At 37.9% G+C, this 16,865-nt stretch overlaps 1 protein-coding gene across 2 annotated transcripts in view; it reads left to right on the forward strand.

Moving 5' to 3' along the window:
* The window catches only part of cers2b (ceramide synthase 2b), a 43,949-nt gene extending 27,535 nt beyond the window's left edge, over nucleotides 1-16,414 (forward strand). For both annotated transcript variants that reach the window (XM_084088189.1, XM_084088190.1), the window contains exons 3-11: nucleotides 598-715; nucleotides 803-921; nucleotides 2,733-2,790; nucleotides 2,889-2,939; nucleotides 3,797-3,889; nucleotides 8,485-8,613; nucleotides 9,109-9,215; nucleotides 13,206-13,359; nucleotides 15,701-16,414. In XM_084088189.1, the coding sequence (XP_083944315.1) occupies nucleotides 598-715; nucleotides 803-921; nucleotides 2,733-2,790; nucleotides 2,889-2,939; nucleotides 3,797-3,889; nucleotides 8,485-8,613; nucleotides 9,109-9,215; nucleotides 13,206-13,359; nucleotides 15,701-15,844 (973 nt within the window). In that variant the 3' untranslated portion in view covers nucleotides 15,845-16,414. The remainder of the gene's footprint in view (nucleotides 1-597; nucleotides 716-802; nucleotides 922-2,732; nucleotides 2,791-2,888; nucleotides 2,940-3,796; nucleotides 3,890-8,484; nucleotides 8,614-9,108; nucleotides 9,216-13,205; nucleotides 13,360-15,700) is intronic.
* Nucleotides 16,415-16,865: the final 451 nt, after the last annotated feature.

The raw sequence follows: 16,865 nt of genomic DNA on the forward strand, positions 1-16,865 counted from the left end.
CCGGGTCTTTCGCTGCGCCTTGTCCCTCCACCCCTCCGGCTCTGTTTGGCTCCACCTTAAGGTCCTTGTACACTGAGTCCGAAATTTTCGTATGCGTTTTTTCATATTTGTCATTCAGTGGCTCTGAATTGTCAAAACACCTCTCAAAATGCTTTGCTACGGATGCGAAAAACGCTAAAAATCGAACCCAATCCGAATTTTTTTATGAAAGTTTCCAAGGTAGTGTGTACACGTGATTGACACAACGTGAGGTCGTATTTATTATGCAAACATAATATTTATATTCTTTTAGTCTGCAAGGACCTTTAGTCCTCCAGCACCCTGGCTTCGCCTCGGCCTCCAGGACCTATGGTGTCGCCCGGTCTCCGTGTCTCCTCGGCTCCACCCAGGTTTCCAACTCTTGTGGTCGGTGGTGGTCGGATTTCTGACTCCTCCTTGGCTCCTCACATGCCCATGCAACCCCCCCCCCCATGTCCTCCTCCAGAGCCCCCACTATCCCTTCTTCTAAAAATATATATATATTTTTTAACAATTTAATGCATCCTTGCAGAATAAAAGTATTAATTTCTTTTCAAAATAATGTCCCTGTATGTTCAGATATGTTGCTACACCAGTAGCCTCTCTGTTGGGCATTAAGGAAACGGTCAGAAGGCGAGCTACACACAACCTAACACTGGAGTCCTACTTTTGCAACACAACTAAAAACCCCCCACAGGTGTGTACACTTCTAACTGCACTTATAAATGAATCACAATTTGCCCCACACTACCACAACAGTTATCATTTGGTTTTTACCATCCAGAGTTCAGTTGAGAAACTGTGCAAGCAGACGGGATGGACAGAGCGACAGGTCCAGTGCTGGTTCAGGCGGCGCAGGAATCAAGACAGACCCAACCTTCTCAAGAAGTTTTGTGAGGCCAGGTAAAAACACACCAACACCCTGTTCTTCACATGCACTTTCTATAATCCTGTTACCATGGACCATTTACAATAAGATGAGCTTTAGCTGCTAATGTGTGAGATTACAGGCAGGTTTATTAAAAGTAATTTCTGTAAGTGAACTGCCTGTGTATAAGCTTGAGTCAATTCTGTATAAAAGGCGACTCTCTTCTGAAGTGTTCCCGCTGATATTTGGCACCTATTCAATTATTCATATGTTTAGTAAAACTTTTAAAGGCTCTTCCACATGCAGTGGTTTTCAGTCCTGGTCCCGGAGGCCCACAGCACTGCGCATTTTTTTGACACACCCATCTCAGGTTTTAAAGCCTAATGTATTGAATTCTATGGCTAGAAACTATGCATTCAGGATGTGCATAGTAACCAAGGAGGTTCTCTATATGTAGCATTTCCATTCATCTCTATAGTGTGGGTGGGACCACCCTGAATAATGTCACTGATCAAATACTGGTGAAAAAATCTAATTAGAGGATTTTATTTTTACAGAAACACTGAAACTGGAACTAAAGTTTTCACGTCTACTTTGACCCGCCCCCAAACACTGTAGTTTTAGCTGAGGCCTGGAAGAGTGATTCGTGTTGTCAACATGTCGAGAATGTGCTGTTTTCAGCACTGCAAATCCACTTTGATGTACTTCACAAGGATGAGGACTCGAGATGGAATTGATACTGAAAACCCGACATCGTCATTACTGTTCGCGTCACTGCGTATCAAGCTCTGAGGAAGCTGAAATTCAACTATGGTAATAGGCGTTTCTGTTCTAGTTCGCTGTAAGCGGTAGACCAATCTCAACAGACTGGGAGAATGAATAGTTCAAACTAATAGTTTTCAGACTCTTTGAGAAATGAGGTGATGTTCTTTGACCTTGGATGCATGTAAACCTGTTGTAGGAGCCCTCCAAAACAAAATCAGGAACCTTTAAAGTAGCATAATAGGGTCACTTTAGATATCATATAAGGCGTTTTATATTAACTTTTTAATGATATAATTATGTTTCTCCTCTAATTCGTTGTTAAAATATAATAATTTGAATGGTGGCTATAATAAAAACTTGTTTTCATGATGGAATTTTTTCAAACATCAAGACAACAGGTTGTCAAAATATAATAAATATGTAATGTAATGCTTATATTTATCAAACTGCTGCTCTATAGGGTTAATTATTGAGCTACAGGAAATTGGTCGTAGTGACTGTAAAAAATTGTAAACGTCATCATTTCAGTGAATGATTTCGGCCCTCCAAAACAGTTTTGTCTGAAACCAAGAATTAATTTGCAGCCAAATACTTTCAGTTATCAATTTCGGTGCATCACTAACTTGTAATATAATGAAATATTTGTCTTTTTATGTTACAGTACTTGAAGAACATTTATACACAGCTTTTCTTTAGAATGACCATAAATGGAAACAAGTAATAAAAATTCAGTGAGTGTTTTAGCGCAATTTTCTGACGTCATGGGATCACAACACTAAGAGATAGTAAATCTTTTTATGTTTTTTTTTTTTTTTTTTTTTTTGTGCGTTCCCGAGATTAGACCTTCCTTAACATAATGCCGAAAACCCGAAGTCTCTAGGTGGTCTGGTTGAGGAGGAGATAGAAGTGCAAGATTGGTGCGCACAGACAGAACAGAAATCATGAGTTAACAATCGCAATTTTGTCCGTTGGAAAATTGCGCTAAAAAGACCCCATAATGGTGCTGTTACAGCATCTTCCAGCAGCGAATAACTGGACCGTACTAACTAAACTTAACCTTGACCCTTTTGTTCTTTCATAGCTGGAGATTCGCCTTTTATCTTCTCTCCTTCATTGGTGGTCTTGTTGCACTGATAGATGTAAGTCATTTGCAGTTTCAGCCTGTTTTAGCTCTGATTTTATTTCCTCTGCTGATTTATTGCATAACACAATCCTTCCTCTCTGTCTCTTTCTCTAGAAACCCTGGTTGTACGATCTAAAGGAGATGTGGAAAGGGTTCCCCACTCTGGTGAGTTATATCTCCTTTATAAACATGACACACTAAAGACAGACATCATGTAGAGCTGCTCATTTTTTAAAGGGCATCTTGTCATTTCCAGCAAATGGAATATATTAGACAACCTACAACAATTAGAAACAAACTTAACATACTGCATATATGGTGAATAAGAACCAAGCATTTACATAGCTTTGAATAGGAGCTTTTTAATCTTTTTGTTAGCACCCATAAAGTTCAAAATAAAGAGAGAAACCCTTGTGAAAAAAAAGTTTGCTTTGGAATACTGGAAATAATATACTTTAAAAGAACGTACTTAAGTGTGAACAATGTAATGTTGTGCATTTAAAATATATGTAATATTGAATAACACACTGCAGTTAAAATTATAAAGTACTTTACATGTGCTTTTGTATGTTAGTAAACACATCAAATAAGTGTAATTCTTTAACGACAAAAGATTATTAAAGCACACATTTATAATGTACTTTCAAGTAAACCTTTTAATTTCACATTATTGCACTTTGTAAAAATGCATTTAAGTCTGTTAAGAAACATAGTCATGTAAAGTATACTGTCTTAAACTGCACTTAAGTGGCCTTATATTTCATTAATATTATATTATCTGCAAGTACAGTAGTTGAAGTACAATGATAAATGATACCGTAAAAGTGATAGAAATTCTTTGATAAAGGTTTTGGTCATACCACCCACTTCCACTCAAGTAATATAATTTGCATCTAACTGAATTTGCAGCCAAGTAATAACGATTAGATTAGGATAATTTACACATTATTTGTAAAGCTCATGTCATCAAATGTCAGATTGCTGAAAGCTCTGAGTCAGTGAACCGTATCTCTCTCATTCAGACCCTCCTGCCGTCTCAGTACTGGTACTACATGCTGGAACTGGGTTTCTACACCTCGCTTCTTTTCAGTGTGGCATCTGATGTCAAACGTAAAGTAAGTCTGCCATAAGTCATACCGTCATCATATCACACTGCAAACCTCATCTTTGCATCTCAATGAATCGTTTTATTCAAACACCTAGTTATTGTTATTTGAGCAGAACGGTATTCAAAGCAGCAGTTTATGGGAATCATTGCAGGCTGTTTTGTTTTTGCGGCAAGGTTGATGACAGATGTTTAGAATATGTTTCCATGTGCTACTTTTACTAAAAAAATTATTGTGCAACTCTCTGACATTAGAAAAAGGAAAACCTTTATTCACATTCACATTTGAACCTGAATTTGTGTAAGTAAATTTATGACGCAAAAAAAAAGTGAACCAAACATTGCCTGTTGAATATTGTAGTGGTAATTTTAATAAAATATTTTTAAATGATTGTGAATATTTATTGTTGTATTTTTAAAAATGTGTTAAAATGTTTCCTTTTGAATATTTACAGATTAAATATGCAACCATGTTGAATTGCAGCCCCCAAAAATGCAAGCCCAAGAAAATACAATGCATAAAAAATGCAAGCACTGTTAATGCAATGCATTATTTTTTCAGTTGCAACTCAGTGCAAGACAACATGCTTTTTCAAAGACATTTGTCATTATTTTACTTCTATATGGCAGTTAAAAACTGTGATGTGGACTTTTAGACCACCACCTTAGCTTTAACGGTTCATTTATAGTGTTAAGTCACCTTTATTTATATAGCACCTTATACAAAACAGATTGTTTTAAAGCAGCTTTATAGAGATAACAAGAAAATGCATTTCTGCTGTTGTTCAGCTGTCAGTTGAGTGTTGATTAAGATCCTTTACAAAGGTCATCAATTATTAAATTAGTTCATTTAATCTATAAAGCACTTTATTGCTTTGAATTATGTCACCATCCAGCTCAGTTCAGTTCTCATACAACAGCGTCAGTACAGTCATATCAATTATATTGTTGAATATTAAGGGCCCTATCATACACCTAGCGCAATGCAGCGCCAAGTGCGACACAAGTGTTTTCTGCTAGTTTCAGCCTGACGCGGTTATCATTTTCATGTCCTGCGCCACGTTGTTTAAATAGCAAATGCATTTGCGCCTATTTGTGCGCCCATGGGCTGCTGGTCTGAAAACGAGGTGTGTTCAGGCGCATTGTTGGTGTGTTGCTATTTTGAGGGAACTGAAACAGACTGCGTCATTGACCACGCACGTACACTCTGCGTATTACACACACAGGGCACACAGCACACAAACTAGCCAAATATTAAAAATAAAAGGATTACAATGTAAAAGATTAATATTGTGTGTACATAAAGATATGGTGTAATCCGGCTTGTCCCGTAGATGATCTGCTTGCACGCTTTAACCTCGCGCACGAGCAGATCCGTTTGTGCTCTGGAGACCACATGCAATTTTTCCACTTGCAAATACCGGCATGTAAATAGATATCTTTAAAAACAAAATAGCAAAGGGAATGGGAGATGAGACACTGGTTGTTTTTTTGCATGTTACGCCCAAAACACACCCATTACTCATTAAGAGAGAATAGGGAGAACCCTTTTAGACCATGCGCCGGGCGCGGCAACCATTTTTCCCGTCTTTAAACCAGCAAAAGTGGATTCGGACACGCCCTCAGTGCAATTGCGCCCTGTCAGAAATGGCTCTTGTGGTCTCTGCTGAGGATCAGTGCCCACGGCTGTCGTGTCGACGATGCCTTCACAGGGGATTGTCTAGTCTTTGCTGACATCCAGGGCTGCGTTGTGGTTGTGTCTTGATGCAGGTCCACCATCTGATCTGGATACGGCCCGGATCCGGCTGACTACGGTAACCGCGGGATAAGGATGAGACAGACTAATATTAGCGTAGATGCCATTCTTCTTACGATGTAATGAGTACATTGGGTGTTATAGGAAGTGTTCCCGGTTCTGTTTGACGTAATTTATGCAGCCTAACAATCCGTTAAGGGATTTGAATAATAGAAATTGATAATGTGTGATGTGTGTGGCAGGTTAAAGAGATGTGTTTTTAGTCTAGATTTAACTGACAAAGTGTGTCTGCTTCCCGAACAAGCCTTGGAAGACTGTTCCAGAGTTTGGGTCCTAAATAGGAAAATCTCCTCCTGCAGTTGATATTCTGGCCAGAATTTTGAAATTGCAATAGAAGTGAAGGACTTTAATGCGTTAAGAGCTTGGTCAAGTACTGAGGAGCAAAACCATTTAGTGCTTTGTAAGTAATTAGTAAGATTTTAACATGCATGTGATGTTTAATAGGGAGCCAGTGCAGTGTTGACAGAACGGGGCTAATATGGTCATACTTCCTGGTTCTAGTAAGAACTCGAGCTGCTGTATTTTGGACCAGCTGGAGTTTGTTTATTAAAGGGTTAGTTCACCCAAAAATGAAAATTCTGTCATTAATTACTCACCCTCATGTTGTTACAAACCCGTAAGACCTTCGTTCAACTCCAATAATTAGAATCTCTGTTTTTTTTTTTCAGAATTAAGTTGTAGGAAATTACTAGGCATCCAGTTTTTTATATCCAACTATGCATTCCGTTAATTTTGTGAATTGGTATGTTTCGTCAGGGCGCGAAAAAATATAAACGCCATGTTTCCTAATGATATCTCCCAGGGGTAACATGTACAAGGTGAAAAGCAAATGGTCCTAGTACTGAGTCTTGCCGTAATCTGTACTGAACTTGTGATCAATATGAAACCTCTTAATTTACTGCTACACATTGGTAACAGTCAGATAAGTATGATTTGAACCACGAACCATGCATCAAATGCAGCACTAAGATCCAGTAACATTAATAAAGAGATATAACCATGATCGGATGATAAGAGCAAATAATTTGTAATGGTCTAAATCCTAACTGGAAATCCACACATATTACATTTCTTTCTGAAAAGGAACACAGTTGTGATTGTTGTTGATTTTGGTGATTTAACAAGTTTAGATAATTCTTCCTCTCCTTTAGCAAAGAATTAATGGAATTGTTCCTCAGGGAGTATATAACATGACATCTGATACGGTTGCATGGTTATCATTTTCTCTCTAATAGTATCAATCTTGCAAGTAAAGAAATTCATAAAGTCGTTACTGCTGTTCTGTTTGGAAACGTCTGAATTTGAAGCCTTATTACTCATTAATTTAGTCAGTGTATCAAATAAATACCTAGGGTTGTGTTTTTCTTCTAAGAGAGTCGAAAAGTAAGCAAATCTAGTCGTTTATAAGGCCTTTCTGTATGCAATAACACTTTCCTGCCACGAAATGCGAAATGCCTCTAGTTTTGTTTTCTTCCAGTTGTGCTAAATTTTTTCAGGTTGCTCTCTTGAGGGCGCGAGTATGCTCGTTATACAACGGTGTTGGACTAGTTTCCTTAATCTTCTTTAAGCGCAAAGGAGCAACCATGTTCATGTCATAGTTTCTGTTCAAAAATATGTTAATATTCACACAAATCCACTCAAGAAGGGTGGAAAATGGTCATTATAAACAAAATTTTGAAAGATATATTGACTAACATAATGGGCCCTATCTTGCACCCAGCGCAACTGACTTTGTACACCGACGCATGTGTCATTCCTATTTTGCACCCGACGCACAGCGGACTTTTCCCTCCACAGATGCACGTCGGTAAATTAGGGAATGAACTTGCGCTCCCGGGGGCGGTTCAGCGCAAAGAGGAGGCGTGTTCCGGCGCAAACGTTCCCTGGTGCTATTTTGCAGTTCCAGAAAAAAATTACACCACAGACCAGGAAAAACCTAGTCTAAAGTCAGTGGCGCGTTCATATGCTATTTTGAGGGCGCATGCTTGGCCATAGTGTAGCGTGTGCACAACGCGCATACACTTTGCTTCTCATATCTACACACAGACGCAGCAGTTGGCATTTTTGCAAACCATACATAATTACAAGGAAAAATATTCCACACGAGGGAAATCATTGTGGTGTCCATGAAGATGTGAAAAAATAGGCATAAATCTAGCTTACACATTTACCAAAATGATTATAGGCCTACGCCTATTTAACCGAAGCTTATTTGGGTGTGTTTCTCCCATCCCCATACAATGTCACTTCTCTGTCTCCTCGGCTGTGAACCGCTCCTGGCGCGCGACTGGCAAATCCGCCGTTATAATAGGAATCCGCTATAGAACAAGCGCGCCTGCTCTTAAAGGGAATGTGAGATGATGCTCTGATTGGTTTATTTCACGTTATGCCCAAACCACACCTATGAGTAATGTAGCTACTTCAGACCAACCCATTTTAGATTTGCGTGGGGAGCAATAGTCATTTATCCCGCCGGTATAATAGCAACAGCGCCCGAGACCCGCCCACAAAGTTACTTGCGTTTCACGCTTGATACTTGAGTTTCAGATCGTTAAAATAGGGCCCTATAACTGGATCTCATGGGAAAGGCAAAAAATGATAAACAACTGAAATGACTGTTCAAACACATGAAATGTATTAGCTGTGTGTAATTTAAACTAGTGAGTCATGACTGAGTTCCTTTTTATTGCACTGTTTTCTTTATAATGAATCACATTAAAATGAGAGGCGTAGTATGAACATCTCATAATGGTGTAATGATATCAGCATTATCTTACGCTTTCTTCCAGGACTTCAAAGAGCAGATCATTCATCATGTGGCCACCATCATGCTGATCAGTTTCTCCTGGTGTGTTAATTACATCAGAGCGGGAACGCTCATCATGTTCATGCATGATTCAGCTGACTATCTACTAGAGGTGAGTAGAACAACCAGAGACAGAGACCCAATGGGACATCGATGTGATATTGTCAAGAGAGTGGACTAGGATAGATGTTGTGTATATTAGTGGTTAAAGATCTGGGCATATTAGTTGTGCAGATCAATATATTAGAATGATTTCTGAAGGATCATGTGACACTGAAGACTGGAGTAATGATGCTGAAAATTCAGCTTTGCATCACAGAAGTAAATTACCCTTTACAAAATAGATTTAATTAGGAAACAGCTTTTTAAAATTACAATAATATTTTACAATATTGTCGTTTTACTGTATTTTTTATCAAATGAATTCAGCCTTGGTAAGCATAAGAGACTTTCAGAAACATTACGAAAATCTTATAGACCCCAAACTTTAGATTTTGGATAAAGAACTCATGACATGTATATCAGTAGAAAAACCATTTCTGTCTCCCTCTACCTCTTCTATACACATCAGTTTCTCTCCCTCATATCATCTCTCTCTCTCTCTCAGTCAGCTAAGATGTTTAACTACGCGAGATGGAAGAACGCATGCAACTACATCTTCATCCTGTTTGCTGCGATCTTCATCGTCACACGCCTCTTCATCTTCCCTTTCCGGTACACATCTCATCTGTCTCTCTCTCAATTTCTCCACACACACATGTTGTCATCACCAGTTTCGATTATGATACAGTTGTTCTGTGGATATAAGATAGATTATACTTTATAAGTAAAGCCAGGTGTTAAATTGTTTGATTGAGAACAAAGACAAAGAAGTAAGTGTGTGTAATACATTGCAAATTAGTATGATGCCTTAGAAGGCAGCTGCCTATGTAGGTAGTAGACAGCAAGGCAGCTCACTAGGTTTTGCATCAGAGCTAATGTTACATGGCAGGAGAACAGTTCTTATTCGTCATAAAGTGAAAAAATATTACTTTAATCAAAAACAAAACCACAAAATACAAAAAAAAAAAATGAAAAATCCTTTGAATTCCTGATACCTATGATTTTATGCAATGGATATGTTTTACTTGTGTTGTCTTATACACCTTAAACACAAGTTTAATCCTAAAGTCCGACCGAAAGAAGTCTAAACTGGTCTCAAAATGTATATTCAAATAGATAGGAGTGGCTAATAGAGAAACATAACAGGAATTAAACATCTGAATAAACATAAGAAATAATATAGAAAATACATAAATAGACATGAATACAGGAATATAATGTGCATTACAATACATTGCATTACAAAATAAAAATATAGAACAGCACCTTAAATTTACTGTTACCTCAAACAAACAACAAGAAGGAAAGAAATGATAATTAAAGGTGCAATGTGTGATATTTCTGAGGATCTATTGACAGAAATGCAATATAAAATCCATAACTATGTTTTCAGTGGTGTATAAAGACTTTACTTAATGAACCGTTATGTTTGTATCACCTTAGAATGAGTCATTTATATCTACATAACCGCGGCCACCCCCTTCTATGAAGGTCGACATATCGTGACGTCATGTTTCTACCGTAGCCGACAGCGAACAAACAGCGCTACAGAGCGCATTTCGTCACTAACTTGAATGAGAAGCAGCAGAAAAAGACGCAGCAGAATACTCAGGTTGTCCCTGACTCTGCAAACGTGGAAAAAAACATGCTGTCTGAACGACGCCTCGGACATCGTAACGTTAGCTATTTCCCCTTACCTAGCTGCTTTGATGCTCTTATCCATAGCTCTTATCTTATACTAACTAGCATGGAAACAGGCTATGGTAAAGTCAGTGAATAAAAGACTAACACAATGATGGCTAGTAAAAATAATCACAATAACATGTGGTTTTACTGAATAATTAAGTAAATATAATTTAATATAAAATATAATATAAAGAAACCTCATTGCTTGACTTGCTACTCTGCTGACTCGGACGATGACATCTTCTGATCCTACGTCGGCCACCGTAGCTTCTCATTCGAGTTTGCAATTTGAGAGAAAGGCCGTGAGTTACTGTCTGTTTGCAATTCGCAAATCTCACCACTAGATGCCGCTAAAAATCACACACTGCACCTTTAATATACAAACTGTTCAGGGGTGCGTTTCCCGAAAGCATCGTTGGCCAACTATGGTCGCAAGTTCATCGCAATGTCCATTGAACTCTACTGGTAACGACAGAACTTGCGACCATAGTTGGCTAACGATGCTTTCGGGAAACGCACCCCAGATTGGCTCTTACATTTGGTGTCACATAACCAGGGCTTGACATTTTAGCAGTGGCGTGTAACACAGTCACTAGCCACATTTTACAGGCTGAATTTTTATATTCATTTAAATAAATATATGCACTGCGGGTTTCAGTGTGAAGTTCGCCATGCCTGCAGGTTACGTGTTTCTTCCAGCGGCTCAGAGCGGCTCCGTTCACAGTAAATGCTGCTCCACACAAACTCAGTCTCTGCTTGTGCTGTTTGTTTAGGTTAAAGTGCATTTGGGAACGCATAAAGTCTGAGGCGTTATCATTTACATGCGTCTCAGTTGATAAACTCTCTGTATACCCTGTGAGTTTGGGTTGCTTATTACGTTCATCTGGAAACGCAACATGCGTCATTTCACCGTCATTTCACATTTCACCATCATTTCACATTTCACCATCATTTGTAACCCTAAGCCAACACAGGAGAATACATTAATATTTTTCTGAGTATGCGAATTGTTGTTCGCGATTTCAAAATAACCGTTTAAACCCTTGCTCTGAGTTTGCATGTTTTGAAGTCCACATGTTCTTGTTCAAGAAATTACATTGGCTGTAGCATTTCTATCGTAAAGAAGTGTCCAAATATTAAATATTAAGTGGACATTTGAATTAAATGTTGTCTGGCCAATATTAAACAAGGATTTGATCATGCTGTAAAGTGTAACAACAATCACCAGGCCGGTGGCACCTCTGCAGGCATTTGTTATAATAGATAATGTACAAAAGCTGATTATGTTTATATAATGTAATTACTTGCTTTTGATACTTTATTTTAAGCCATTTTAAAGGGGTCCTATTATGCTTTTTCACTTTTTTAACTTTAGTTAGTGTGTAGTGTTTCTGTTTGAGAATAAAAGATCTGCAAGGTTACAAAGCTCAAAGTCCACTCCAAAGGGAGATATTTTATTTAACAGAATTCACTTTTCAAGAACTACAACGAACGACTCGTTTGAACTACAATGCATTTTTTTCCAGGCTTTGTGAAGTCATAATGTTACTCATTTAAATGATCCCCACCCACAGAATATGCCAAAAAAGGGGGCGTGGCCTGGTTGAGCTGCATTAGAGAAGACAGTAGCCCCTTTCACACATACAGTCTTACCGGTAAATTACCGGTAACAGGTCATGTGTGAACAGGACCTTTTCAAATATACAGGAAGTTGTAACATTACCAGTTAATTACCGGTATATGCGCTGTGTGAACACGGAATGAAGATTACCGGTATTTTGCACGTACGAGGTCAGAACGCGCTGATGTAAGAAGTTATATGGGCCAATCAGAAGCCGTTGAAAGAGCAACAGCTCTGGGCCATTCATAAAATTATGACGCATTTACTCAGCACTGTTTACAAATGTCTTCAAATTAGAGTGATACTGAAACTAAAGCGCTTCTCGTCCGGGCGGATAAAGAGATTTGGGACTGATGTGTGAATGGTCTGTTACCGGTAAAAAAACAGAACGCTGTTGCTTGTGTGAACAGCACATTTTTGAATTTACCGGTAAATTCATTCTGCCAATTTTACGGTAATTTGCCGGGATTGCTGTGTGAAAGGGGCCAGTGTTGTCGCTTTTAAAGAGACGCTTTTGTAAGATGGTTCACCGCTCCTTAGGTTTTACTGTTACTGTTTGTGTTACCATAGTTTCCCCACAAGTATCGTGATTAAATGGTGGATACGGGTGGTCACCCTACTCCCGGTTATGGTAAGGGGCGTGACATTCCCCGAACACGCACTTAGAGCTGCCAATCACAAGACACTGGGCCAGCTGACCAATCACAGCACATTTCACATTTCGGAAGGAGGGGCTTCATCTAAACCGAAACTAAGCGGCGTGTTCAGGCCAGACTGGGGAGAGAGGTGCTGTAATAATGTAAAATATATGTGAAATATGTGAAAAATTATGTTTTTTGAACAATCAAGCATGAAAGCATATTCTAGTACACTACCCCAAAAACAATATCAAGACTTCATAAAAGGGCATAATAGGACCTCTTTAAAGGCTATGGTTTATTGGTCTATTTTTACTACCACACAAAAAACATATTATCCAGTTACTTGATTAATCGTCAAAATAATCGACTGATTACTCAATGACCGAAATAATCATAATATTGGAATAAAAGACCATTTTTCCAGTCATATATCCTCATTGAAGATTTCTTAAAAATAGCATTAAAATATTGTCTCGTCTTGTTCTCATGTATCTTCTCATCTCGTGAGCTAAGTGTATCGTCACACCCCTAATGAAAGGCAATTTCTCAACAGCAAAATTGTGGCCAGTGAAAATGCTGAGTGGTTATTGATGAAACAACTTATTGTCAAGCCCTGCATATACAGTAACTCATGCGTTTCTGTCTTTCTCACAGGATCATGTACTGTACGTGGGTGTATCCCGTGACCCTGTACCCTCCTTTCTTTGGCTATTACTTCTTTAACGGGCTGCTGATGGTTCTGCTGTGTCTGCACATCTTCTGGGCCGCTCTGATCATACGCCTGGCCTTCCGCTTCTTGAGCAGTAATGTACGTCTGTGTGAATTCAGTTTTATCAGTAACAGATAAACAGTGTTTCCGTTTATCTCATGAAAATAGTGTAACATTGTACACATGGGAGACCGGGGGTGACTAAACACACATTTGAGAAAGGCAAATTCTCTGCAAAGTATAACATATTTTCAATTACCAGTTTGATCCCACCTTAGTTTATCATGTGCTGCTATTTCAGGATCAGCAGATCTTAAAGAGAGATTCTTACATTTGTATTCCCACAGCATAAAATATTTTTTTTTAAGTTTAGGTAGAAGAAAAAACACTCAAATAAATACACAAATGCATTTGAATTTAAATATATCTATTAAAAGAAACACTGGATTGACCAAACAGCATCCACGACTGAAACTCTCCTTATTTTTATTATTATCTTTATTATAATTTAAATAATTATATTGTAGGATCATGACTTATGACTTAAGACTTACTTATATTGTAAGTCTGTGACTTATGAAGGAGAATTCTCATGTGGGGAAGTTTTGAATCTCTGTTTAATTTATTTCGCTTTCTCTCCCTGTAGATCAGAGTGAGAAAGAAAATTAAACAAAGATAGTTCAATAATGTATTATAATTCTCTCGCTCTCGTGTTCAAACCTGCGTGATATTTTCCTCATATGACTTCCGAGGCTCAAAACCCTAGTGAAAAACAAGACACCTTAGCATACTTTTAAAAAGAGTACTTATCACAGAAATAATATACTTTTAAAGTACATACTTAAGTGAGAACTGAATGTAATGCTTTTAATTGCATTTTAATTACAATTCAATTTAAATATATTATAGTTGAAATTTATATTAAATGCAATTAGCTGAATTTTTCTTTTTGACCGACTTAAGTACATATTTTATATGTTATTTCATAACTTATATAGTCTTTAAAATATGGTTAAAGTGTTCTGCTGAATGTACTGCCATTTATGGTAAACTAATATATACTTTAATGTCATTTCTATTGAAACTATTGAAACTGAACGTTACACTTTATTTTAAGGTGCCTTTGTTACACTGTAATAATACATTTAAATACTGAGTAATATTAAGTAACTACATGTACTTACTATAGGGTTAGGATTTGGATTTGTTTTGGTTGAGGGTTAGTTGCATGTAATTATGCATACTTTACTGTTATTACTATGGTAAGTACATGTAACATAATGTAACAAGGACACTGTAAAGTAAAGTGTTACCGAAAAGTGCCACGTTTTTAAATATATTTGTAATTACACATTTGATGTAGTTTGAATTTAGTATGTTTAAAATATATTAACTTTAAATGTAATTTTGAATAACACACTACAGTTAAAATTATACTCTCAAGCACTTAATAATAAGTGTACTTCTTTAAACAGAGACACTTTCATGACTATGTTTCTTAACACACTTAAGTACACTTAAAAAGTGCACTTTAATAATATCAGAATAAAGGTTTTCTTTAAAGTACATTTTATATCATTTTGTTTTAATAATATTTTGTTGTGCTTTAATTAATATTGTATTATCTACCAGTAGTTTAAAAAAAATGAAGATTTGAAGTACACTACAAGTGCACATTCAATACAATTAAAGGGATACTTCACCGATTAGCATTAATCTTTGTATCAGTAGAAACCCGGTAGTATTTTCGAATGACCGTGCTTCCCTCCCTCATGTCCCCCTGAGACGAGAGATTTCTGTAGTGTGTGTCTGGAAAAAAACCTCTGATGTCGCAAAAATGGTAATTTAGCTCATCAGAGGCTCTTTTGTCCAGAGGCGAGAGACTCCAGCCAGTAGGAGGAGCTCGTCCCGCATGTCTTCAACCCGCCCATAGGGGGATCTCACCATAAAACAGCGTCTGTTCAGTTTCGAGTCGACTAGTAGCCTAGTTGTGTCATTTCTCCCGATACTGCCCTCTGTAACCGGTAGGCGTGGCTTGGGAGTGGCCTCGTAGGGCAGCGGAGCAAGTGCATTCTGGGAGTTGTTGTCTTTCATCCACATGAGCCAAAAATACATTTTCTGGCTTTTCTCAGTCTAGAAGGCACCAACCTCTAAAATAATTTCACATTTCTACTACATAAATGACCCAATTTAAATACACATTCATCTTTCCAGCGGTGAAATATCCCTTTAAGCACACTTCTAAGTCACTGTTTCATGAGTCATTATCACATTTATGCTTTTTTTGTGTGGAATTGGTCCGTGAGCTGTGTGAAAATAATTTTTTGAATATCACACATTTTGTTCCCTGGAAGATAGACAGTTTCTATTTGGGATGAACTAACCCTTTAAATCGGCTGTCTTTCTGTCTTTGTGATTCTCTCCTGTTCTTACTCAACAGTCGTCGGTTGAAGACGAGAGGTCCGATAGAGACGAGACGGAGTCGGAGTCGGAAGAGGAGATGAAAAACGGAGAGATAAAGAAAAACGGACCAGCTCAGAATGGTCACGCTACATATAACAACAACCACTCTAAAACAGAGTGACGTCCTGAGAGGACAGGAGAAATGCTCAAAACACAAACTCTCCTGGAGCAGAACAGAGAGGAGTGAAGAACAGAGGAACAATCCCAGTTTTACCAACAGATAATCGCTTTGTACACTACAGAGTACAGACAAACACGCACACGCACACACACACACACTTACAATAACAGTCATCACATGAACACAGGCACATCGATCCCAAGTGCCAAACAGAGAGCAATGCTGCCTTACAGGAGCAGATCACCTAAAAATCAATATTTCCTGATGTTGTTCCAAACCTCTATGACTTTGTTGGAGTTATTTATAGCAGAAGGTCCAAACTGCTCTTGCCTATAGAATGAAAGGCAATGGTGACCACAGTAGTCAAGCAAGATATTCAGTCTCGAAGCTGTTGCACGACTTGAAATGAAGCGCTCATGTCGTGCGGACTTCTTTTATGGTGCATTTTTGTGCATTCTAGAGCTAATTGTATTGTATGGAAGAGAGCAGCTCAGACATTATGCTAAACTTTAGTTTTTTATGTCCTAAATAAAAAAAGCCATGTGGGTTGTGGACAACATGACAACAGAACACTTATTTTAGGTGAGCTGTCCCTTTAAATAGTGCCTTCCTTTGCCATCGTTTGCTCTTTTTCATGCCTTGCTTTTCTTGTGGGTTTCTGCAATCTCTTTCCTATGGAATAAAAAAAGGTAATTGCGACTTTTTGTCTCACAATTCTGACTTTTTTCTCACAATTGTGAGTTTATTACTTGCCATTTGGACTTTATGACTCGCAACTGTGAGTTTACATTTGACAATTCTGAGGAAAACGAGAAAAACTATAAATAAAGTCAGAATTGTGAGAAACTCGGAATTATGAGAAATAAAGTCAGCGTTGTACGAAATAAACTCGCAATTGCAAGAAAAAAAATCTCTTTTTTTTTTCTTATCAGAATTATGAGAAATAAACTCGCAGTTGCAAGTTCTCTCAGAATAGCGGCGCTGGTTCCGGGAGTATTTTTTCCATTAAATCCCATAGGAA

The sequence above is a fragment of the Abramis brama genome (genome assembly GCF_963993115.1).
Source record: "Abramis brama genome assembly, chromosome: 17".
In the NCBI taxonomy this organism is placed as follows: Eukaryota; Metazoa; Chordata; class Actinopteri; order Cypriniformes; family Leuciscidae; genus Abramis; species Abramis brama.